The following is a 23694-nucleotide window of genomic DNA, read 5'->3' on the forward strand; positions in this document are numbered from 1 at the left end:
GGGGGGGGAGGGTTAAATGGATAAGGAGATCAGGCACAGTAGAAAAGCTATTTGCTTTCCAGGTGAGAAGGGTTCTGATAGGACTGTTCCAAAGGAACCTGAATTCAGAGGCACAGCTTCTTGGAAGGAGTAGAGCTCTAGCATGTCAGGCCAATGCATACAGAAGTGGTTACGATCTCCTCAAATACAATCATAAAGAGGCAGTAAATTTACTGGATTGCATATTTAGTGTTTCTGACTAAACATAGAAGAAGCAAGCTCAAGTCTGTTTCTTCAGTTATTTTGATAATTTTATAGGACATTTGAGTTTTCATATACACCTCTACCCCGATATAACACAAATTCGGATATAACGTGGTAAAGCAGTGCTCTGGGGGGAGGTAGAAATCAAAGCAAGTTCAATATAATGCGGTTTCACCTATAATATGGTAAGATTTTTTGGCTCCCGAGGACAGCGTTATATCGGGGTAGAGGTGTATATACTATGTTGCTTGTTTTTCCTGTATACATGATGTTCATTTTACTAGGAAGTGTTTCTGGATTCCTTATCCTCTCCATATACTCCTTGTTTTTACCATGGTAGCAGTGCATATACATCTTTTTGTTCATCCACTCCTCATTGTTTACTTTGATCTGCCTTTCAAATCACAATTTTATAATACATTTAAGTTGTGTTACGGTGCCTCCCTTCTCCCTTAAACAGATACAAACATATGATGGTGGTGGTAGTATATTACATTCACCACTGTAAATCAGTCTTTAGTGTCTGTGAAAGGAAGCAAAATTAACAGCCATTGAAACTAAAGCATTCTCTATCCACCATTAGGGGCAGGTGTGCAAGCTTTCCGTATCATCAATCTTCCTCTCTAGGAGTGAAGATGAGTCAGTCTCTTTTTATTTAGAATTCTGGGCTTCTGAGACTAGTAATTGTAACACCTTAGTGCTACGAACTATATTTGGATGAAAATTCATTTCGCAGAGGCAAAACAGTTGTAAAAGGGTAGTAACATTTAACAATACCTCTAAAAGATTATGCAATAAGGAACTTACTGTATGATTGCTAAACTAACTGATGCACATGGCTTTGAACATAAAGTGCACCAAGAAATATATGCTGTTTAGCCAGGAGTCTTCTCCTCTGCCTTTTTCAAATCATATGATTTAGACTTGTATGTCTTTATTTATTAAATACGGGGTGCAGGAGATAGCACGGTACAAAGAATGCTCAAATACTGGAAGACATGATATAAAACCTAGATCAAAGAAAAAAATGTAGAGGAGCTTTTTGAGAATACACTTTAGCATTATGATGGTCCATGCAATCCTTGGCTTTGTAGAGCAGATACATCTAAAGGGAGACATAGGGTAGTGGACTGATGAACATTTGAAAGCAAGAGATCCCTAAGTTAGGTATTTACACAACTGGATGAGCATTTCTGTGGCTAGACTGATTTTCCAAACTGTGGCTAGGATAATAATAAATGAGGATCTAAAACTTGTAACATAAACCACGTTGCTTGTGGTTGTGAGCAATCACAGCCTTTTGGCCCATAAAACCCAGAGACATGGCATTGCAGATTTGGGGGAGGAGGAGAACTACAAATTTTATTTAAAAAAAATTAAGTTTCCAGCTCCTTTCCTTTCAAATGTTAACTACTTGCTAGGTGTCACTAACTTACAGGGTCGGGCTACCTCCTAGGATCAGTCAGCTATGGACCTGTGTCCCTCAGCTTTGGGAGGGCTGCAGATGCTTGAAGACTGCTGGCAGAACAGTGACAGCCATAATCTCTATTCCCCCAAGCATGTGACATTCCACAAATGGGCAGTGCTGGCTAAGACCACCATAACCAACACTACATACCTTTCCCTAGAGGAGATGAATCCCTCCCCTTGGGTGTAACTGTGCCTGCTGACACAGGATGTATGCACAGTGTATAGCCCCACACTAATGGGAGTGAATTAAGACCAATATTTACAAAGAGCTAACATTTGCCTAAACACAATCACTAACATAATTTGCTGGAAGATGGTTATGACAGAGCTGAAGTCAGTGCATTTGGCTGTATATCCTCTATGTTACATTACACAACTATACTGGGAGTTAAAGATGCCCTAAACTTTTAGTCTTCTTGATTTAATCTCTTTATGCATCAACCACACACAAGCAGTTTCAATATTCTCCTCTATTTTAAGTTGACCTTCTGCAGAAATTCAAAGCTTTAAACTCCTCTGCCCTTTACTGAGTTTAAGATGTTTAAATGTGGGTGAAAAAATTAATTAACAATCTGAGATAATAAAATAGGTTAAAAGTTTTTTTTTTAAAACTACTTAAAGTTAGACTGTGATGTGCCAAGATTTACTACAGTTTTAGAGACAGACTGAAGTTAAAACTGAACTCCACATTCTGCAACACTGAATGAACATTTTATGATATGGTTTTTTTTGGTGTGACAAGAAACAATTGAAAAAGTTTTGCTACTGCTAAAATTACATTGCTTAGAGAAAAATATTCTGTGTGTTACCATTTGTTGCCATGATTTACAAAGATAAGGCCTATATTCTACATCAGCTTCACAGAGAAGTTTTAAAGGAATGGAGCTTTCAGTGGAGTTTGAAGATTTCTGCATTATCATTTGTGTTGTTGCAAACAGGGCCAAATGATGCTCTCTTACTAGCTTCTCAAGAAATTCAGCACATCGCTTCAGATTCATCTCCTGAATGTTAAAGCTCTCGCCTCCATTGCTTCTATCTATCCAATAAAAAGCTGATATACTATCTAAAATCACAATGCAGAGAGAAGGGTGAGCAAAAAACTTGTTTTCTAGAGAGTAAAGAGTGAGAAGCAACTGGGTGCTGCTATTGCAATTAACCAGGAAAAGCCTTCCAAGGCACTGTTTGATCATTTCTTCTGTGCTTTGGGACAGTCTGTGTTCAAGAATGGTAACTAGGCGAAGCATGTCAAAATGGTAGTCAGTATCAATGAACATGACTTCTACTTCCAGTCCTCCTCCCGATTTTGGAAGGACACAGCGGGCTATCAGGTGATAAAGCATTTCTGTTTTTCCTGTTCCTTCTGGACCATGGAATTCAACGACATCTCCTGAGAATAAAAAAGAAAACAAAATTAAAAAACCAAGCACGAGACAGTTTATAAGCAATATGTGCTCCATTTTCAAGGTTTACTGACCTGATTTTTCAAAGTCATCAAGCACCCACAATTCATTTACTTCATTCGGAGCTACCAGTATGCATTGACAGCTGCAAATGCTCATTGCTTCAGAAAAATCAGGCCAGAAGTGTATTTTGGGCCCCCTTGATCCACATCTACTAGTTCAGGGGTTCTCAAACTGGGGGTTGGGACCCCTGAAGGGGTAATAAGGCTATTACATGGGAGGGGTTGTGAGCAGTCAGCCTCCATCCCAAACCCCACTTTGCCTCAAGCATTTATAATGGCGTTAAATATATAAAAATGTATTTTTAATTTATAAGGTGGGTGGGAGGTGTCGCACTCAGAGGCTTGCTATGTGAAGTAAAAAATAAGTTTGAGAATCACTGTACTTGTTACTGTTAAACCGGATTGCTACATCCTTATCAGAACTCCTGAAAAGAAGCCAATTCTTCCTTTTGGCCCAGGGAGTTCTGTGGCTTCTTGTTGTTTTGACAAGTAGAACAAATGTAGAACACTCCTTTCTCCCATTCCTGTCCCAGTCAGGCCCCTGAAAAAAGCAGGGAACATACATCACAGATGCAACTGATGATGTATGTCAATGGTATTCAGTACTAAAACATAAAATAAAGAGAGCTCCTAAAAGAAATTAAAAAGAACTGAGTTTTGACTTTTTACCCCCAAATCCCCAACAGTACATTTGCATTATTTTGCCTAACTTTGGTGTCTAATTAAATCCTGCAAAATACAATTCTTCATACTGCTTTATCAGTATGTACTACAATGATTACTGCAATGGTTAATGAAATAAGTGATAAAATAGAAACTAAAATCACATTTCACATGAAAAATCCATTTTGTGGCTAATAGTTTAACAACTATATGCTACTGATGACTGCACATGAACAAGTAATTTCCTTTTTCTATTCCCCCTCCCATCGCAAACACACAATTAAGTTTCACTTGCTGTTAATTAAAGCTTGTCTATACAAAAGAGTTTAGTCTACACTAACTCAAGTTGGTGTGGCCCAAAAATGCCTTCGTACATGATGCAATTCCTTAGAGTGCACTAACTCTGTGTTTATCACAAACTCTGGAGTCCTCTTTCAAAGTGTATTAAGTTTGATGCAAATTAGTGTGACCTATTGTTCATTGCATCCACATGATGCTGCACGTTACTTTGGCAGTCATCCAACCGCTATCCCACATTGTTCTGCAGTGCCCATTACTGACCTGTCTGTACCCCTGTGTGCTTTCCACTGCTATAGGGTGAAGCTGACCAGATGTCCCCACTCCAGTTTAAAAGCTGGCACAGTGCCAGGATTGCCCCATTTGCTCCTGGATTCCAATATTATTGGGATTATAGCAATATTACTCCCACAGCCTTTACAACATGCCTCAAGCATTTGCTTCGAACTGTGCTGAGGCTCACTGCCATCTGGGGAGCAGAACTGGGGCAATAAGCTCTTGAAGCCAGCCTCTGCAATAAAGATATGTTTGTGGACACTGCTAGTCAGATATCCACAGGTCACAACTGGGACACTGAGCAGTGCCAGATAAAGATCAAACAGCTCAAGAAAGCTTACTTTAAAAGCAGGATGCCAAGAAGCGGTCCAGCCATGGAAATATAATCTATTTTTTAAGAAGTTGGACAAGATATTATGTGATTACACCACTACTGAACCCAAGGAGGCTATGGACCCTGCACCTCTCTCCCAAGGACAAGCAGCAAGAGTCATTGGATGAGGGACACGAGTGTATGGAGAGACATTGGCAAACCAGTAAAGTGCCTAAAACCACTATGGCTTATTGTTAAAGGTGGCCTAGTCAGCAAGCTGTAAACTGGCCATTCAGCAATCTCAGCTTGACAAAGGCAGGACGGAAGGGGGTTTTGGGTGCCACAGCAAGGGCAGCTTGACCCCGCGTCCTTCCTGATAAGAATTTTGTTGAAGTTGCTGATACCTTTTAGAAGAGCAGGATGTGCCCCAGGAATGTATATCGGGGTCTCAAGGCTGCAGACTCTGGAAAAACCCACACCTGGTTAATCAATAATCAGAAGGAACTGCTTGTTGATCATTGAAATGCTTACTTAACAAGCAGCAGAGAGTCCTGTGGCACTTTATAGACAAAGGCCACGTCTACACTACGGGATAATATCGAATTAGCTAAAATCGGTTTTATAAAACTGATATTACAAATTCGATTTTATGCGGCCACACTAGGCACAGTAATTCGGCTTTGTGCGTCCATGGTCCGAGGCTAACGTCGATTTCTGAAGCGTTGCATTGTGGGTAGCTCTTCCGTAGCTATCCCATAGTTCCTGCAGTCTCCCCCGCCCTTGGAATCTGGGTTGATCATTATTGTCGCAGGTGGTTCTGGTAAATGTCGTCAGTCATTCCTTCCTCCGGAAACATCAGCTGACAATCCTTCGCGCTGTTTTCCCCTGGATGCCCTGGCAGACGCCAAGCACGGCAACCATGGAGCCCGTTCAGCTTTTTTTTTTCCGGCACCGTATGTGTACTGGATGCGTGGAGAGAGAGCGATACTCCAGCGCTACACAGCAGCATTCACTTGCTTTTGCAATGATAGAGGTGGTTACCGCTTGTTCTGGTACCGTCTACTGCCGGAGAAAACTGGCAATGAGATGACGGTTATCTCTCCCCCTCTGTACTGTCCGCTGCTACATGAGTGCCCTGGCTGAAATCGGCCGGGGGCGCAACCCAAAGCAAAATTGGGATTGACTCACTTGGGACTGAGTCAATCCCTCCTTATGGTTCTAAAAATAGAGTCAGTCTGCCTAGAATAAGGGCAAGTGTATTGAGGACCAGTGTAAGAGCACAGCTGCTCCGGGTCAGTATTCACAGGGGTGCCCTGCAACAACCCCACCGTTGCTTCCCTCCTCTCCCAACCTTCCTGGGATACCGTGGCAGTGTCCTGCCCATTTGTGTCAGGAAGTAATAAAGAATGCAGGAATAAGACACTGAGGTTTAGTGACATAAAATGAGGGGAGGCAGCCTCCCGGCGCGATGATAGTCCAGGCAGGACATTAAGCGGTGTGGGGAGAGAGCCAGCATGCTGCTGCTATGACAGTCCAGGCAGTACAGAATCTTTTCTTTACACAGGAAGGGAGGGGCTGAAGCCCCCAGTTGCTATGATGAAGCTGTTATTAGCCGTTCTGTCCTATCTACTGGGAGTAACCAGCAATGTTGGCCTCGATGTCAACATGTTAGATATTCTGAGGACGGTTACTAGTCCTATTGCACAGTCTACCACCGCGGAGGGGAGAGGAGAGGAGCGGATACCGCTCTTCACTGCTGCAGCATCGCGTCACCAGCAGCATTCAGTACACCACTAGGTGACATTGAAAGTAGTCAAGAAATATTCTTTCCCTTTTCTTTCACGTGGTGGGGGGGGGGGAGAAACTGAGGAGCTATTCCCTGAACCACCAGACACTGTGTTTGAACCAACAGACATGGAGCTCAGCCAAGAATGCAAATACTTTTCAGAGACTGCTGTGGACTGTGGGATAGCTGGAGTCCTCAGTACCCCCTCCATCCATGAGCGTCCATTTGAGTCCTGGCTTCCGTTTACGCTTGTCACGCAGCGCTGTGTATCCTGGAGATTTTTTTTCAAATGCTTTGGCATTTCGTGTTCTGTAACGGAGCTCTGATACAACAGATTGTCTCCCCATACAGCGATCAGATCTAGTATCTCCGTACGGTCCATGCTGGAGCTCTTTTGGATTTGAGACTGCATCGCACCCGTGCTGATCAAGAGCTCCACGCTGGGCAAACAGGAAATGAATTCAAAAGTTCGCGGGCTTTCTGTTTACCTGCCGCTGCATCGAGTTCAGTTTGCTGTCCAGAGCAGTCAGTGGTGCACTGTGGGATACCGCCCGAGCCAATAACATCGATTTCCATCCACACTAACCATAATCCGCATATGTTAATATCGAATTTGGCGCTACTCCCCTCGTCGGGAAGAGTACAGAAATCGATTTAAAGAGCCCTTTATATCGATATAAGAGCTTTGTAGTGGGACGGTACAGCGTTAAATCGATTTAACGCTCTTAAATCGATTTAAAGCGTAGTGTAGACCAGGCTAACAGACGTATTGGAGCATGAGCTTTCCGTGGTGAATACCCACCTCGCGATGCATACTTAACAAGGTTTCTTTAAGGGACACATCATTCTATTACTAATGTATAAATAAGGGGAAAAACCTGGAGATAGTTGGACTTATTTGGAGACTCTTTTGAACTCTCTTGGACTCTCCCTCTGGATACATCTTGTGGTCCCCACCGGCCGACGGAAGATTTGGCCACTGGAAGCCTGCCGCTGTGTCACTCAAGAGCCACACTCAGCTTTGGTAATTATCAAGGGTTGGGGGTGTTTTACTAATTTTGTTGTGGACGTGTGTAAGTGCTTGAGACTAGTAAAGTTCAGCTTTAAGTGAAAGCACTCTTGTGTTGTCCTGTTTGTGCCAGCCATCTACTGGTCGGATGGCCGCATCTCCCCTGATTTATTTCCTGACACCTCCTCGCACAGAGTAAAAGTTACCAAGAGCTTTGGGTTGAAAGAACCCCAGGTAACAATGAGGAGCGCAGCGAAGAGCTGTCCACAGAAGCCAAGATTTCTTTGGTACTCCAGACCATGAGAGCAGCTGTGTAGAAAGTGAGCCTGATTCCCAGTCAAAAATGAATCCTTTCCCACCAATTATCCTTTCCTACCAATCAACACTGGATTTCTGAGTCTAGAAATGATGCTGCACCATGTGAAGCTGCTCGAGAAAGAGCTCATGTACTTGTAGTTGATAGCTGTCATCTTCCTCATCCGTCATCTTCTGCCAACACTGCTACTGCCGCCACATCATCTGCTCAGCGGTGCAGTGGGTGAAGTCCAAAGCCAAAGCTCCGCAGCTTCAACAGCTCAAAAAAAGCCCAAACAGCCTCTGCATATTTGGGGTTGCCACCACATATTTGGGGTTGCCACCAAACCTGCAAGATGCATTGTTGGTCTATGCTGACCAACAAACAGCAATTTAAAATGGTGCTAGCTTGCCCAGATAAAGAGGAAACACGAGGTGGCGACAGCAGAATCATGGGACACTTTGAATTTCACCCCAAGTCCTAATATTCCACTGGCATCCTCTATTCATCCCACAATGTGCAACGAGAAAAATCCAGAATGCACATAGGTCAGTAACAAAGCAAAGGACCATGGGATACCATTCTAGACTGCCATATGCTTAGTATGGGGGGGTTGGACTAGATGACCTCTTGAGATCCCTTCCAACCCTGATATTCTATGCACCAAACCCCAGTCACGTATATACAATGATGCAAACTGAAAAAAGACACAGCTATCCTGAGTGCATGCTATTAGTATGGCGTACTAGTTGGTGTGCAAATTAAACCGCGCCCCCCCCATGTAGACAAGGACTTAGTGTTAAAGAAATTACTATTGATGAAAGATTGGCAACTGGACAACACTGACTGGCAGCACCTCTGTCATTACAGGTGGATAGGGCTTGAAGACGAGGCTGCTACATAATAGACTAAGACTGTACTTTTATTTCTGATAAATATACAAAGAAAAAATAAAAATGGAGATAACACAGGGAAGAAAAAACATGTTAGATGTCCTTGTCATGTTTAGATGTCTATTTTTGTAGCATTGACAGGTCTGTAGTGTTTCAGATATGGAATGTGCTTGTTCCCCTTCACTAGCTAGTGATGTGTACCTGTGACTGACAACGGGAAAGTCAGCAGATTACCTTGCCTCAGTGCAGGGGACTGGACTAGATAAGTTAACAAGGTCCCTTCCAATCCTACATGGTCTATGATTCTGTGATTTATTACATATTTTCTCAGACAGTGCTTACAATATGATACTGCATCTTTTGGGAAGAGGGAATTACAGATTGCATGGGAGCTAGGAAGCTACACTTCTGCCATCTGAGGTGGCGATTTTTCTCTTTGCAGGCGGATGCAACCTACGTGGAAATTCTGCTTCATCCACAGTTGAAATAATAATTAAAAACACACTACCAAACGCAAGGAAGTGTTAAAAAGACAAACTAGAAAGCAGAACCCATTAGTAGGGAGGTGGTTCTTTTGTCAGATACACATGCAGGACACCTAAAAAGTCAGGCTCACATCAGAAGAAGATAAAAGTTAACTATTTATTAATTGCTCTCTTTTTCGTTTTAGAAAGCTACTATTCTCTTTTTATGGTGTACGCTAATTCGATGTGGGGCTTCACACATTATGGTAAAAGCATGTGCAGTAAAGTGGACATTTAACTGCTCTATTCTGGCAGAATGAGAATTGCACAACTGTAACTGCAGCAAGCTTTGCATTTCCATGACCAAGGCAAGTGTAAATGGGGTAAGAGCTTTCCAGAGGAACGCAAGAGCAGAGAATTAATTGCAGCTTTGCTCCAATATGTTTGTGCCTGTCTGAGTTAACAGGGTTTTTCAAGTCATTACTCAACTTCCATAGGCTATTATTGTTCACAAGTACACAGACTATCATGGAGAAGTTGAGACAAGGGAAGAAGCAGTGAATTGAGACTCTTGCGTCACACACTGGAAGTGTTAGAGGTAATTTACACATGATGTGACAGTTCTATCCACTTCAGCCGTACCTGTAAACTCTCTCTCCATAATACAGAGTATGTGAAATTCAGCAGTGTCTTTTCAAACTGGAGTTCTATTTTTCTCAATTTTTGATGTTTCCAAAATTACATGGAAGGCAATCAGGGTGTTTGTTTGTTTGTGCTGAATACCCCTTGCTAGACTAAGGGCAAGGACTATTCTGTATAATTAAATAAATCCTCACTTTCCTCTCCTATTCAGAGTTTGCAATATTTAACACTGCCAGTTTCAGGCATCTGTTATTCTGTTGTGTCACATACTGTGCTGAGGACATGACAAAAATCACAGAACCCTGTTACAATATGAATCTGGCATGAAGCAGTCCTCTTAAATATGCTGGGTGGTGTCATTTCCTCCAGCTCCTTCTCAGCCTTTGAAATATTTTAGAACTAAATTTGTCTTTTCCTGAAAAGTGCTTTACAAAATATAGGCTCGGTCCTGCCATTGGCTTCTGCACAAGACTTCCATCGCCTTCAATGGCAATTTTGAATGTCGCTCAGTTACTGGATTTGTCAATTAAACGTTAAGAGCTGTTTCATCCATCTCTGAAATGAAATACAGCTTGTTCAAAAAGCACACAACAATGCTACACAATGGCTTAGGTGAAGTAGGGGATAGCACTGTTTCACTGTTCAGTGGTGAGTTTAAGAAAATTGTAAGTTATTCTCTGAAGTAAATATTTGGTTTTGTCAGTTTAAAAGATGTTTTCCTTTGAGAGTTTGTGTGTGTATTCATACAAAGTTACCATCTGTAAAGCCCTGCTCTGGGAGAAGAGTTCTCAGCAAGCATTGGGGATCATTATGATCTGATATACACTTCCAGAAAGTTTAATTACGTAAAAAATGGTAAATGACATGAAAATCTATTCTAAAAGTTTCTCCAAGGGTTTACTAGTTTTAATCTAAGGACAAGACACCTTATTTAAACTCCCTCTGAAGTCTGTTGAATACAGTTAGGTGCGACTTATGTCTGAATTGGACTCTGAAGTTAACACTCATTCTCTCAAAAGACGTGCGCTTTGGATGTAAAAAAAAAACTTGAAGGAGCAGGGAACTTCTGTGCCTTTGTGATTATAAAAGAGGCTGCCCGCAATAAGAACTACTATGTAATGAGAGCCCTTTATAGCATAATTTATAAATTTAGATTTTCACCAAGTTAGTGACTGGGCTGCTACAGTAAGATAAGAGGAGGAAGTTCACCCTTGCAGATCAGAGCAAGCAAACCATGACACAACAGAGGAAGGAGAACTGGCTGACAACTGGACTTCCAAAAACTCTTTGACAAAGTCTCTCACAAGAGGCTGTTAAGGAAACAAAGTAATAAATATTAATACTACCTAATACCACCTGTTATATTTTTGTCAGTAGATCTCAAAGTGCTCTATAAGAGGGGAAATAACTATGGGATAAGAAGTACTGTACTGTCATAGACTAAGATACAGAGCAGGAATAAATCGCCAGTTTAATATGGAAGGAGGTTAACAGACGGTTTCCATATTAGGACTAGTGATGCCTAATATTTACTAATAGTTGCAAAGTAGATGAACAGCAACATGAAAAAATGTGCTGATGGCATGGCAAAGTTTACAGATGACACAAAGCTAATTAAATTAATCAAGACTAGAAATTGAGGCCCTATCAGAGCTAGGTGAATGAGCAGCCTGGTGTCAGATGAAATTCAGTACTGTTGAACTCAAGTTGATGCACACTGTAAAGAATACCCTGGACTATTCCCAATACAAAATAGTTCTATTTAGCTGTAATCATACAAGGGAAAAGATCTGGATGTCACTGGCCCAGGAGCAAGGGCCAGAGACCGGAGTGGGACCAAGAGGTGCCCTGCAGGGAAGGGGAGCTTTAGAACTGGGCGAGGGATGACTCCCAACATCTTCGTGGCCAGAAGTTACCTCCTGCCTGTCAGCTTTGCTCCCTGCTCCATGCAAGCTCCACGCAGCAGCAAGGAGGAGCTGGAACAGGAAGGCAGTAATAGTGCTTCTGGCCACTGCACTGGCTGCCTGCAGCACTGCTCCTCTGCTGCTGGGAACTCTGGGATACATCCAAAGTACTTCTGGGACCTGCAGGGTCCTGGGACCCTAGGTCTAAGTCCTAGGGTAGCACAATTTGTGTGTGCATGCAAAGGAAGTTAGGCTGAGCCCAGGCTCAAGCCCGGGCTTACGTTACTGTATAGACATACCCTCAAATGCTATTATATAAATAGATGGTATGTCCTCACCTAGAATACTGAGCTTAGTTCTAGCCATCCTATCTCAGAAAGCACATAGCAGAAGCAAATGCTTGTAGAACTATTTTATTGCATTGCAGCCCAGTAGACAATTCAAGTCAGGTTATTATCACACTTAGTGGTAGTGGTGGTGATGTGTATTATTCTATAGGTAGGGCTACAAATCTTTCACGGAGGTCACGGATTCCATGACTTTCTGGGATCTCTGTGACTTCTGCAGCAGTCAATGCAGCTGACCAGAGGGCCAGCTGCATCGGCTGCTTAGGTAGCCTGGGGCCACTAGCTGGTCCCGGGTGCTGCCCCGGGACACCCCCCACCCAGAGCAGCAGCAACGAGGCCCTGGACTGTCCCCTGCCTGGAGCAGCAGTGGCAGGGCCCCGGGCCGTCCCCTCCCAGAGCAGCATCAGCTCCCGCTGGAGCGCTCTCGCCCCCCACTTCAGCACCTAAGATTTAGTTAGGAGTATTTATAGTACAAGCCATGGAGCGGTCAGGGGCTGTGATTTTTTGTTTCTTGCCTGTGACCTGTCCATGACTTATTAAAATACTTGTGAGTAAATCGCAGTCTTAACTACAGGCTGTTGCAGCTTTCACACTATCAGATGCTTTGTGACAAAGATAGGTCAGTCATTTAGGAAACTGGGCAGAGGCTGTCACTATTCTCTACTTTTTGCAAGTGAAGGTAGGGGAAGGAAATGTTTACTTCAAATTAATTTTGAGTGTCATATTAAAGCTGAAAGTATATGGGCTCAGGTAAGTAAAAATGACTTGCAAGGCTCTTAATTTAACTTGTAATATTAAGGGTCTGTATAACAAAATTAATAATACAGGTCAAAATCTGTACTAGTTTACATCCTGTACAACTCCACTTCTGTGAAGGCCGTATTTGGCCCTACCTACAAATTTAAGATGGGTATTATTTTGGTTTGCATCCAGAGAAAAGAGAAGGGCATCAAGAAACAGTCCCAGCTAAATTTCTATTTGGGACTTTGTGCCCTAGAAGTAAAGAACAGACTGAAAAGTCTTTGGGTTTTTTTGTGTTTATTTTAAAAAGAGAGAAGTTATCCTTTCTGCAAATCCTACAGAGCGTTATTTAGAGTACTTACGGATTTCATTAATTGGTTTTTATTACTATTATGGAGTGGGAAAGCAGTCCTGAGCTGAGAAAACTTCACTAATGTGAATTAGCCTTATTGTGAAAGTGTTCAAACTTCTTTAAACCCAAAGGTATCACCTGTATGACAGTTTCCTGGTGCAGGAAGCTGGAACAGGCACCCAAAAAAGCAGCTGTTACAGTGAATCTGTTTAATGCTTTCCCACTGGAAAATGACAACTACAAAATGAAATTCTTGAAACAAATATTAAATTGCATCTATCTTTCAACAAAGTAAATGTTGAGAAGATGACTATCTCAGTAAAAGTCCATACACTGATAGAGTACAAATAGGAGTTGCAAAAGCCATTAGATAAATTTTAATTTAGGTTATGAATTCATACACTGAATACTGATCTAGGTGAGGGGGAGCCATGGACACACAGAGAGAATCTGTGCCCTCACTACCGGCAAAGAAGGACCTTTTGAAATACAGTTGGTTCAAAAGCTTTCCATGAATTCTCTCATTCAATTTTAAGCTGCCATATCTCCCCAATTATGATCCAGCCACTCCATATGTCTGATAGCCGTAAAATACACATGCAATATGGCCGCAACAACTGCTGTAAGATCATACTGGCCTGTTTTTCCTACAGCTGGGTTTATGCTTTCTTTCATGCTACCCACTATCATGGAACAGTCTTCCTGAGCTGATACTCCAGGCCATTACCCTCTTCCTCATTCAAATCCCTCCTGTTGATCTCCCAGTTCTTCTGCACAGACTAAAATAAATTAGTCATCTAAATCATCTAGTTATTTTTTCATCTTTAAAAACCAACAACAAAAATCTTCTCACGTCATCATATTGTGCTCTACCCTTCATATAGTCTCACTGATGTTGCCTTGTTCTCCCAACTAGCCACCATCTTTATTCCATCGAGTTTGAAAGTACCTTGGGGCATGGATCATTTATTGATAGACATGTAGTCTAAATGCTATAAATACACAAATGCTCCACAATTAATCTTTTTTTAGACTGTACACGCTTCCTTTTTCTCAGTCATCATGATCCTTTTTATTGCCATTCTGTTATTTGTTCTAATTCTTCCTATACTCATAGTGATTTGGAGGAATCAGACGTATACACAATGAGTCAGAGGCAGTTGCACCAGGGTCACGTAGAGTGGCACTACCGCCTCTCTAATTTTACATTAAATTCCCTCAGACAAACATAACAGCATTGACATCTCACTGCAAGGTCCTTTTAGTTTATCATAGTTGCTGCTTTCCAGATGGTGGTCCCCAAATAGATATGTATGCTGTTTATTTTCATAGATTTAATAGATTCTAAGATCAGAAGGGACCATTGTGATCATCTAGTCTGACCTTCTATACAACTCAGGCCATAAGATCCTGAATTAATTCCTGTTTGAACTAAAGCATATCTTTTAGAAGAATTTCCAGTCTGGATTTAAAAATCACCAGTGATAAGAGATTTGTACTACAGCCCTAGGTAAGCAGTTCCACTGGTTAATTACCCCCACTGTTAAAAGTTTGTGCCTTATTTTGAGACTCAGTTTGTCTAGCGCCAACTTCCGGCCATTTGATCTTGTTATATTTTTGTCTGCTAGATTGAATAGCCTTGTATTATCAAATTTCTGTATCCCATACTTACAGACTGTGACCAAGTCACCCCTTAATCCTTTTTTGTAAAGCTAAACAGATTGAGCTCTTTGAGTCTTTCACTATAAGGCATATCTTTCAATCCTTTAACTGTTCTTGTGGCTCTCCAGTTTATCATCATTCCTGAATTGGACACTGAAACAGAACACAACAGTTCAGCAGCAGTTACACCAGTGCCAAATATGGAGGTAATATAACTTCCCTATTCTTACTAGAGATTCCCTTGGTCCTGCACTCAGGATTGCATTAGCCCTTTTGGCCACAATACCACCTGTCATAAACAGATAGTTAAGGGTTAATGCCTCTTTTACCTGTAAAGGGTTAAGAAGTTCACCTAGCCTAGCTAACACCTGACCAGAGGAACCAATGGGAGAACAAGATGTTTCAAAAGGAAGGAGGGAAGTTTTCCTTTGTTTAGAGTTTCAGTTTCAGCCGGAGTGAAAAAGATCAAGGAACCAGGCTCTTATCAGAGTAGTAAGTTTTAGAAAGGGATAAATAGGTTTATGTTTATTTTCTTTGTAACTTGTCTTGGTACCATTAAGGGAATTATCAAATTTGGGGATTCTTGTGTGTATTAAGATTTTTGCCCAGGGGAACATCCTGTGTGTTTTGAATCTGTTGTTTGTGAGAGTAGCTGGTATGCTAATCTCTCCCAGAGGGTTTTCTTGTATCTTTCTTTTCTTTAATTAAAAGCCTTCTTTTTAAATACCTGATTGATTTTTTCCTTGTTTTTAGATCCAAGGGGGTTGGATCTGCATCCACTAGGAGTTGGTGAGAGAAAGGAAGGGGGATGGTTAATTTCTCTTTGTTTTAAGTTCCAAGGGGTTTGGATCTGTGTTCACCAGGGAATTGGGGAAGTTTCTCAAGGCTACCCAAGGAAAGGAGTGCTTGTGAATGCTGGCAGCGATACCAGATCTAGGCTGGTAATTAAGCTTAGAAGTGTCCATGCAGGTCCCTACAACTGTACCCTAAAGTTCAGAGTGGGGAAGGAAACTTGATACCGCCCTTGGAACTCACGTTCAGTTGCTTATTCATTGTTACCCCTAAGTCTTTTTCAGAGTCACTGCTTCCCAGGATAGCATAGCCTTTGATCCTACATGAATAACTTTACATTTAGCCATATCAAAAAGTACATTATTTACTTGTGTAACACCGACAGACCCCGGTCATCAGCGGGTGGGATTGAAACGGGGACCTCTGAAGCTCAGCGCATGAGCCTCTAGTGCATAAGATAAAAGCCAACTGGCTGTTAGCTAAGGCTGTAGAGCAGACTCATTACTCTCTCTCTCTCTCTGAGCGGTCTTGGTGCCACTAGATGTGATAGAACACCACCCCCAGGAGGTGGGTGGGTTACACTTTCACCCGGTTTACTAAGCGATCTAGATTGCTCCGTATCAGTGACCTGTCCTCTTCATTATTAGCCATTCCCCCATTCTTTGTGTCATCTATAATTTTATATTTTCCTTCACGTCACTGATAAAAATGCTAAATTGCACAAGGCCAAGGACTGATCCTCGCACGACCGACTAGTAACACAGCCAGTCAAAGATGATTCCCCTTTTACAATTATATTTTCAGACCTATCACTTAGCTAGTTTTCAATCCATTAAATGTGTGTCATGTTGATATACTATTCCAGACTCATAATCAAAATGTTTTACAGTACCGATAACAAGTTAAATGCCTTACAGAAGTCTATTATGTCAACATTTAGTCTCTCCCTGAATTCAGAATTTTATACCTATTTGCATGCTCGAGGTAACCTGACAGACATAAACTTACTTTGATACTGTACAGTTTTGTAAGATCTCACACACACACACACACCCCTATATAATATATATATATATATATATATATTTTTTTTTTTTTTACCATGAATGGGAAATCCTTCATCTGCAAACAGACAAGGTTCAAGATTTTTCAGAGAACTTCTGCCCTCAAGTCGTGCAAGTAGCTTTAAAAACAAAAGATAAAAAGATGTTGTGTCAACTAAAAAAAATGGGTCATGGAAATCAAGTTTATAAGATACAACAGAACCAGAGAACTTAGTGTGTTTTCAATGATAGCTCTGTCAACAGATAATTTGATTTTAAAATGCCTTTCTGCAGACAGGTGGCAAGCTCAGAGATTGGACAGTACACTAACAGACGTTGACTTTCTATCTCTCCTAGCAACAAGCACCAGGATTCCATGGCGATAAGTGCCATGTAAGAACCTGTATTTACAAAACCACAAGAATGAGCTACTGGCAGATAAAACTGCTGCAAGAATGGATGTCTTTGAAATACAGAAATGTTGCCATTTTATAGGATGAAAGGAAAGAAGGTCCTTTTGTAACAGCCATCAGATAGTGACTTCAAAGTAATGGTCTGGAGGTGAAAAGCTGTATTCCCCATTATAAGTCTCCTGAGTCATCCAGTCCCTCAGCTCATTTATAAGTAAAAGCATCTTACATATTTCAACTTACATTAGATGTGGGACTCCGATGTGCTACGGATCCTATCACCTCACCGTCACTTGTTCAAATACAGCACAGGCTGGTAGTTATCAAAAGTCATTATACGATGGCTGTTTAACAGCCTTTGTAAGGCAAGTGGGTGTTCTTGGGCCAGTTCTTAAATGGACAGGTGTCCACATAACAAATGTACTATAGTTGGCGGTTTCAACAAAGAGGCCAACAATTCAAGAAATGAATATGTCACCCACTCCTAGAAACGTCCTTCCATACATGGATTAAAGCACAAAGGCAAAAAAGCTTGCACTGCTGCCAGAGTATATGTCCTGGAGACAGAGCACTTCAGTTTCCATGAACCATCCATAAGCTCTAAATTAACGATTTTTAGAATAAAATAAATTCTGTACAAGTGTATCAAATCTCCCTCCTAGCCATATCCTTTGGGCACTCAGCACACAACTCTAAACATAACTTCCCAGCACATATTTCCCCCTCCTCCAAACTATATTTGATGGACAACTTTTCTTCTGAATCTCCTTGCTACTGTCAATTTAAATTATTTAAAAAACAATTTTCTGTGTTTTCTTTTAATGGTAGTATAAAAACTCTAAATGACGCTAAATTTGCTTCAAGAGGTTATGATGTGAGTCCAAGTAAGACACTTCCAGACACTGTACCATTCATTTCCATTAATAAAATGTCAGTGTGTTTGCCTTTGTAACTGTTCTGTTCAGGTGTGTTGATAAGAGTCTCGTGAGATGCTCATTAAAAGTAGAATAAAAACACTTAAATAGACATTATACTGGATCCATGATTCATGCATTTGTTCAATGACGAAATACTTGTATAATACATGTTAGATCCATGGATACAGTTTTGACACTGCAACTGTTACCAATGTTCACTGAAAAGCAATACAGTATTCTGTATAAACAGGATCAGGGAAGAGACTGAATACAACTTGCTCTGTTATATTGTGCCGCTGCTGTTCCCTCGTGCTTATGGAGTCTATCCCTTCTATAAAAGCAGCAAAGAGTCCTGTGGCACCTTATAGACTAACAGACATTTTGGAGCATAAGCTTTCATGGGTGAATACTCACTTCATCGGATGCATCCGATGAAGTAGGTATTCACCCATGAAAGCTCATGCTCCAAAACGTCTGTTAGTCTATAAGGTACCACAGGACTCTCTGCTGCTTTTACAGATCCAGACTAACACGGCTGCACCTCTGATACTCTCTCTCCTATGTTTACGTTCTCTCCATTCTCATCATCCTGCACTGCATCTTTCCCCTTTGTGAGTCTCCTGTCCCCTTCTGTCTTTGCTTACCTGCCTTCTCTGAACCATGACTTTTACTGCTCCACTGTGTTTAATATGATGGCAGCCAAGTGAAATTTACCAGAATAACATGATATGCAAGAACTCTAAAGAGTGTTTTAACACATTTTACTTAGCTGTGAGACATTTTAATAGCAAATGGTTCATATTTACAAACATCATTCATTTTATATATGTCCAGAAGATAGCACATGTCCATTTATCATTGAAAAGGTTAGATAGTTATCCTACTATCTAGTCTCTTTCTTCTTACATTATTTTGCTGCTACTCACTAGACAAAACACTCAGTCTACTTTGTTCTGCAAGTCAAATAAAGTTTACTAAAAATCTTACATAACAGTGTGGCTGGGAACAGTAATATTATATGAATATCTGTTTTAGAAATCCAAGCCTCGCAAGATCATGGAATGCTTTACTTTGATGCTTAAGAAGTCTTCAGCCATCAAGAGACACAGGCTGTCAAGCTGAGACACTAAGAATATATTTAAGACTTCTGAACAAACAGCCTTTCCTCTAGGATGATAAATTATTAGATTTCAGCTAATTATGGTTTTCGAAGGCGAAGTTCCAATTGTGTTACTCTCCTTCAATCTAAAAAAAGGCATAAAGGAGGAGCAGCAAATAGATGTGTTTCTGTATTAATGTTTATTAAAACATTATTTAAAAAGTTAAAGACTCATTTATATTCACAAACATAAAGTGTGTTTAGGGCTCCCACAGCATCCGCAGCACAACAACAATATAATTAATTATTGCATTACATTACAGTGTTGCCAACTCTCATGATTTTTTTTTTTTGTGAATGACAGGATTTTGGCTGTGTCTGGAGCCTGTCTTGAGATGATGCAAGAAGCATCACTGACAGCCCCCCTTGCTGCCCCCGGCGCTGCCTCACTCCACCCGTTCCATGAGGCCCTGCCTCTTCTCAGCCCCCATTCCAACCCCTTTCCTGAAGTCCCCACCCCAACTCCACCCCCTCCCTACCCCAGAGGGTGCATGAGGGGTGTGGTGGGGGCTCAGGGCAGTGAGCTGAAGTGCAGCAGGGGGATGAGGTGCAGGCAGGGGGCTCAGGATGCAGAAGGGGTGTGGGATGCAGCTGGGGGCTCAGGGCAGGGAGTTGGGGTGCAGCAGGGGGTTGAGGTTCAAGCAGGGGACTCAGGGCAGGGAGTTGGGGTGCAGCAGGGGGTTGGAGTGCAGGCAGGGCACTCAGGGCAGAGAGTTGGGGTGCAGCCAGGGGGCTCAAGGCAGGGGATTGGGGTGCAGCCAGGGGGCTGGGATGCAGGCAGGGTGTCAGGGCAGGGGATTGGGGTGCAGAAGGGGCATGGGATGCAGAAGGGGGCTCAGGGCACAGGGTTGGGGTGCAAGCACAGGGCTCAGGGCAGGGAGCTGGGGGGGCAGGGAGCAGGAAGGCTTCGGGCTCTTGGGTGGCAGCAGTGCACACCAGGGCCAGGGCAGGCTGCTGGTCCTGGCCCCACTCCGGGAAGTAGCTGGAACCATGTCCTGCGGCCCCTGGGGAGAGGGGGATGCAGGGCCCTCACGCTGCTTGCCGCGCCTCCAGGTACCTCCCCGGAAGCTCCTATTGGCCGCAGTTCCCACCCCTGACTGCAGGGACCTGAGCCGCTTCAGGGAGCGGCGCAGCGCTCGAAGGGGGCAATCCTGCGGCTGTAGTTTGCCTACCCCTGGAGGTAGGCCACGGGGTGGGTGAAGGCCGCTTGGTGGGCTGCAGGAAATAGCCCTGTGGGAGCCGCGTATTTGAGACCCCTGGTATAGGGTAAAATATTTGTAGTGATCAAAGGATCAGTCTGCAACAACAGAAATCACTTGCTTCTACCTGCTGTTGTGAATGGCTTAAATAACCAGTTAACATAGCACTGCTAAAGAAAGTAACTGAAAAGAAAAATTGAAAAAGATACAGCAACATCTGGTCACTATTGAGATCAGCATGCCATAATTGAATTATGGGTGCTTACTTCTTCCTTCACATAACTTATCTTTTTTCCACAAAATGATTACCTTCCAGTGCTTCTCTGTATCTACCTTAGTAAGAGAGAAGCCTAGATGTGTTTTCAACACATTTCTGAATAATTGCACTTTACATTGTATTCCAGTGGATTTTTTATGTGATTATTAGTGTGTAGAAAATAGGGGTTCCTGTGGACAAAAGACATCTGCCCATGTGGAATAAGTTTCAAGACAGGGCCCTTAAATGGTAAGTTTGCTGAGGAAGGGACAGTGGGAAAAATTTTCAAAAAAATGTCAAAATCACTTAGGAGCCTCAGTCCAATTGAAAATTAATGGTGCTTCAATGGAATTTAAAGAGTTTTTCCTATGTCTTTTGGGAGGTACTCAGCACATTTTTGGGTGCCATTCAATAATATGCAATATTTCTAAGCAATATATTAAAAGTGTTAAGAGACCCACTGGTCAAAAAATGAGAGCGAGACATTTTTACCTTCTGCAAGCTATTTGCTTAATCAAAATTCACTTACTCTCTTTTACTACCGTCACCTCTTACAACTTCCATTGTCACTGTTTTTACAAAGCTCATTTTATGAGGTTTTTGAAGAATTATTTATTTGGCACAATTTTTTTACTTATGAGTTACACAACATTCTACAAGGAAGTGTTGCTGCAAGATTTAAAGACTTTCAGAGCATCGGTCAGGATCAAAAGGTCAGAGAAAAAGGGTGGGTGTTGGGAGGGCAGAGAAAAACTGAATGAAGAGTTAAAGAAACATGAGCCTTATTGCTATGAGCAAACCTTCACAGAGCAATTTTAAAATCTTCCAAGTTTTTAAAAAAGTGCTTCAGTGACTACAATTCATCTCTACCTTCAGGTCCATTAAGGTGAACAACAGTCTCTCAAGGTTTATTGTGAGGCCTTGTCTACCCTATAAAAATGGGTCTGTTTAACTACCTCACTCAGAGAGGTGTGAAAGATCCAACACCCTGAGCAATGCAGTTAAGACAGCCAACCCCCTCCCCCCCTGTAGACAGTGCTAGGTTGATGGAAGAATTCTTCTGCCAACATACCACCTTTAGGGGAGATGGATTCCCACACTGAGGGGAGAACCTCTCTCGGCAGGATAAGTAGTGTTGCCTATACTGAACTCCTACAAGTGTAGACAAGTTCCATGCATGGTCAGTATCAGTGTGCACCTGCAGTGTGTGGATACAGACCCTGATTCAGCAGTTCACCCTTTCAGCAAAATATTTAAACAGCTGCTTAAGTCTAGGCACATGCTTAAGTCCCATTTTCTTCCAGGGGAATCAAGCACATCCTGTACGTCAACACGTGGCTGGGGCGGGCCAGGGGCGCACATCTCCTGGACGGCCCCTTAGGACGCAGCCCCGCCGTGTCCGGGCAGGATGCCGTCCGCAGCGAGGAGAAACGGACGTGCCAGCGGGCAGAGACCGCGGCCGGCAGCTGCTGGGGTCCCTCCCTAGCGCGGGCAGCACCCACATCCTAGGCGGCGCTTTCAACGTGTCCGCGTCCTCCCTGCCTGGGTGCTGCGAGGGGCGGCGCGACACCACCCCACCCGGCCCGGCCCGGCCCGTGCTGCGCTACTCCGAGCCCCGCCTCGGGGCGGTGCGGGGGAGCCGCTCCAGTCCGGGCGGCCGGGCCCTGCGGGGGCCGCGCGGCCCTGAAGGAGCGGCCAGACCCGGGGCGCTGCCTCACCTGAGTGCCCGACTCCGCCTTCCGGAACCCGTCACTCATAGCGCTGAGGAGGCGACCGGGCCCAGCAGCAGCGCCTCCCGCCTAACCACCCACTTGTCGCACATGCGCAGTGTACCACGTCCCTAGGGCGCGTGCGCACTTCGCCACCCTAGACAGGCACGACCAGCCCTTCTTGGGGAGCTGATGCTGCACATGCGCAGCGTCGCAGTATTTTGTTCTTTTGCGGTTGCGCGTTACGTGATTGAGTTGGTTCCCTGGGCAGCTCAGCATGCGCGAGCTCCAGGGTGGGGTTAAGGTTGTTATGGGGACGTGTTAATTACGCACTTTGCATGGTCATCGCTCTGTTTAAATTATGTTCTGTGGTCGTCAGAGACCAGTAATGTTAAGGGGTGAGATTTTAATTTATAATTTGGTGGCCAGAGTGAAATAGAAACACTGGGCCAAAATCAGCCCTGACAAAGTGCATGCAACTCTCACTGAAGGTAACTACATCAGGCAGGAATTTAGGATAACATTTTAAAATGTGGGACTCTAACACCATACTTATCTGGCATGTTCCATCTGAAGGTCTCAAAGCACTTTGCAAACATTACTGTCTTAATCCTGACAACATGTTGGAAAAGTATGACTATCCTTACAGGTGAATTCTGAGAAACAAGGGCATTGTCTAATAAAATTAATGGCATACGTTGAATGACAAAGGAAATAGTTCTCCATGCAGCATATAGCTTTCGCCTGTGGAATTCACTCCTGCAACAAGTCAGATTCAGTTTCTACAGCTGATTTTGAAAAGAGTCTGGAGATTTTTACAAGCCATAATATTTTTATTGGAATTATGTAGGCTAAAATAGGGTATACTCACGCCTTAGGGCATAAACATGGGATAGGCCAGGTTTGTGGCTAACCCCATGCAGGCTGTGTCCACATAGTACTTTCTAGTTAACTGCAATCATCTCATGGGGTTGGGGTGAACACCCTCAGGATGCATTGTAGAAATATGGTACTTGAGGGCTCTCCCTTGGCCCTTGCCAAACATTTTCTGACAATTGTCTGACTACAACCTTAGTCTATTAAGCCTTAGACTCTGACATTATTAACCTGCACTGGGACCACCAGTTTTTCTGGTGCCTTCTTGCAGGCTCTGGATTCCATCATCAGACACATTCATAATTACAGACCATGGATGGGCAGTCCCACCAGAAGTGGCCCTGTTGTCCCATCTCTACATGAGGACCAATTCCGGATGGCGGTGTCCGCTTGGCTGACAACCTCACCTCTGGATTGGGTAGCAAGGTCCCTCTCGCACCTCCCCTCCTCGCCCATCCTCTGCTTGTCTCAGTTGGTCAGGACTGGACTGGGTCTTGCCTTTGTGTTTTTTGGA

At 43.0% G+C, this 23694-nt stretch overlaps 1 protein-coding gene across 1 annotated transcript; it reads right to left on the reverse strand.

Annotated features, from left to right (window-relative positions):
* On the reverse strand, positions 1-22425 carry XRCC2 (X-ray repair cross complementing 2). Its single transcript, XM_032767819.2, has 3 exons — positions 22314-22425; positions 16713-16794; positions 1-3100 (listed from the first exon to the last, which is right to left on the reverse strand). The coding sequence occupies exons 1-3, from the start codon at positions 22350-22352 to the stop codon at positions 2385-2387; spliced, it is 837 nt and encodes a 278-aa protein (XP_032623710.1). The 5' UTR covers positions 22353-22425; the 3' UTR covers positions 1-2384.
* Positions 22426-23694: the final 1269 nt, after the last annotated feature.

This window comes from Chelonoidis abingdonii, chromosome 2, assembly GCF_003597395.2.
Source record: "Chelonoidis abingdonii isolate Lonesome George chromosome 2, CheloAbing_2.0, whole genome shotgun sequence".
In the NCBI taxonomy this organism is placed as follows: domain Eukaryota; kingdom Metazoa; phylum Chordata; order Testudines; family Testudinidae; genus Chelonoidis; species Chelonoidis abingdonii.

What these genes read in the sequence shown, in the direction of transcription:
- XRCC2 (XM_032767819.2), bottom strand. Translation starts at nt 22,352, where the DNA reads ATGAGTGACGGGTTCCGGAAGGCGGAGTCGGGCACTCAG. An exon ending in AGGCGGAGTCGGGCACTCAG is followed by an intron (nt 16,795 to 22,313) that starts GTGAGGCAGCGC and finishes TTGTTTTTAAAG; the next exon opens with CTACTTGCACGACTTGAGGG. An exon ending in TGAAGGATTTCCCATTCATG is followed by an intron (nt 3,101 to 16,712) that starts GTAAAAAAAAAA and finishes TTTTATTCTCAG; the next exon opens with GAGATGTCGTTGAATTCCAT.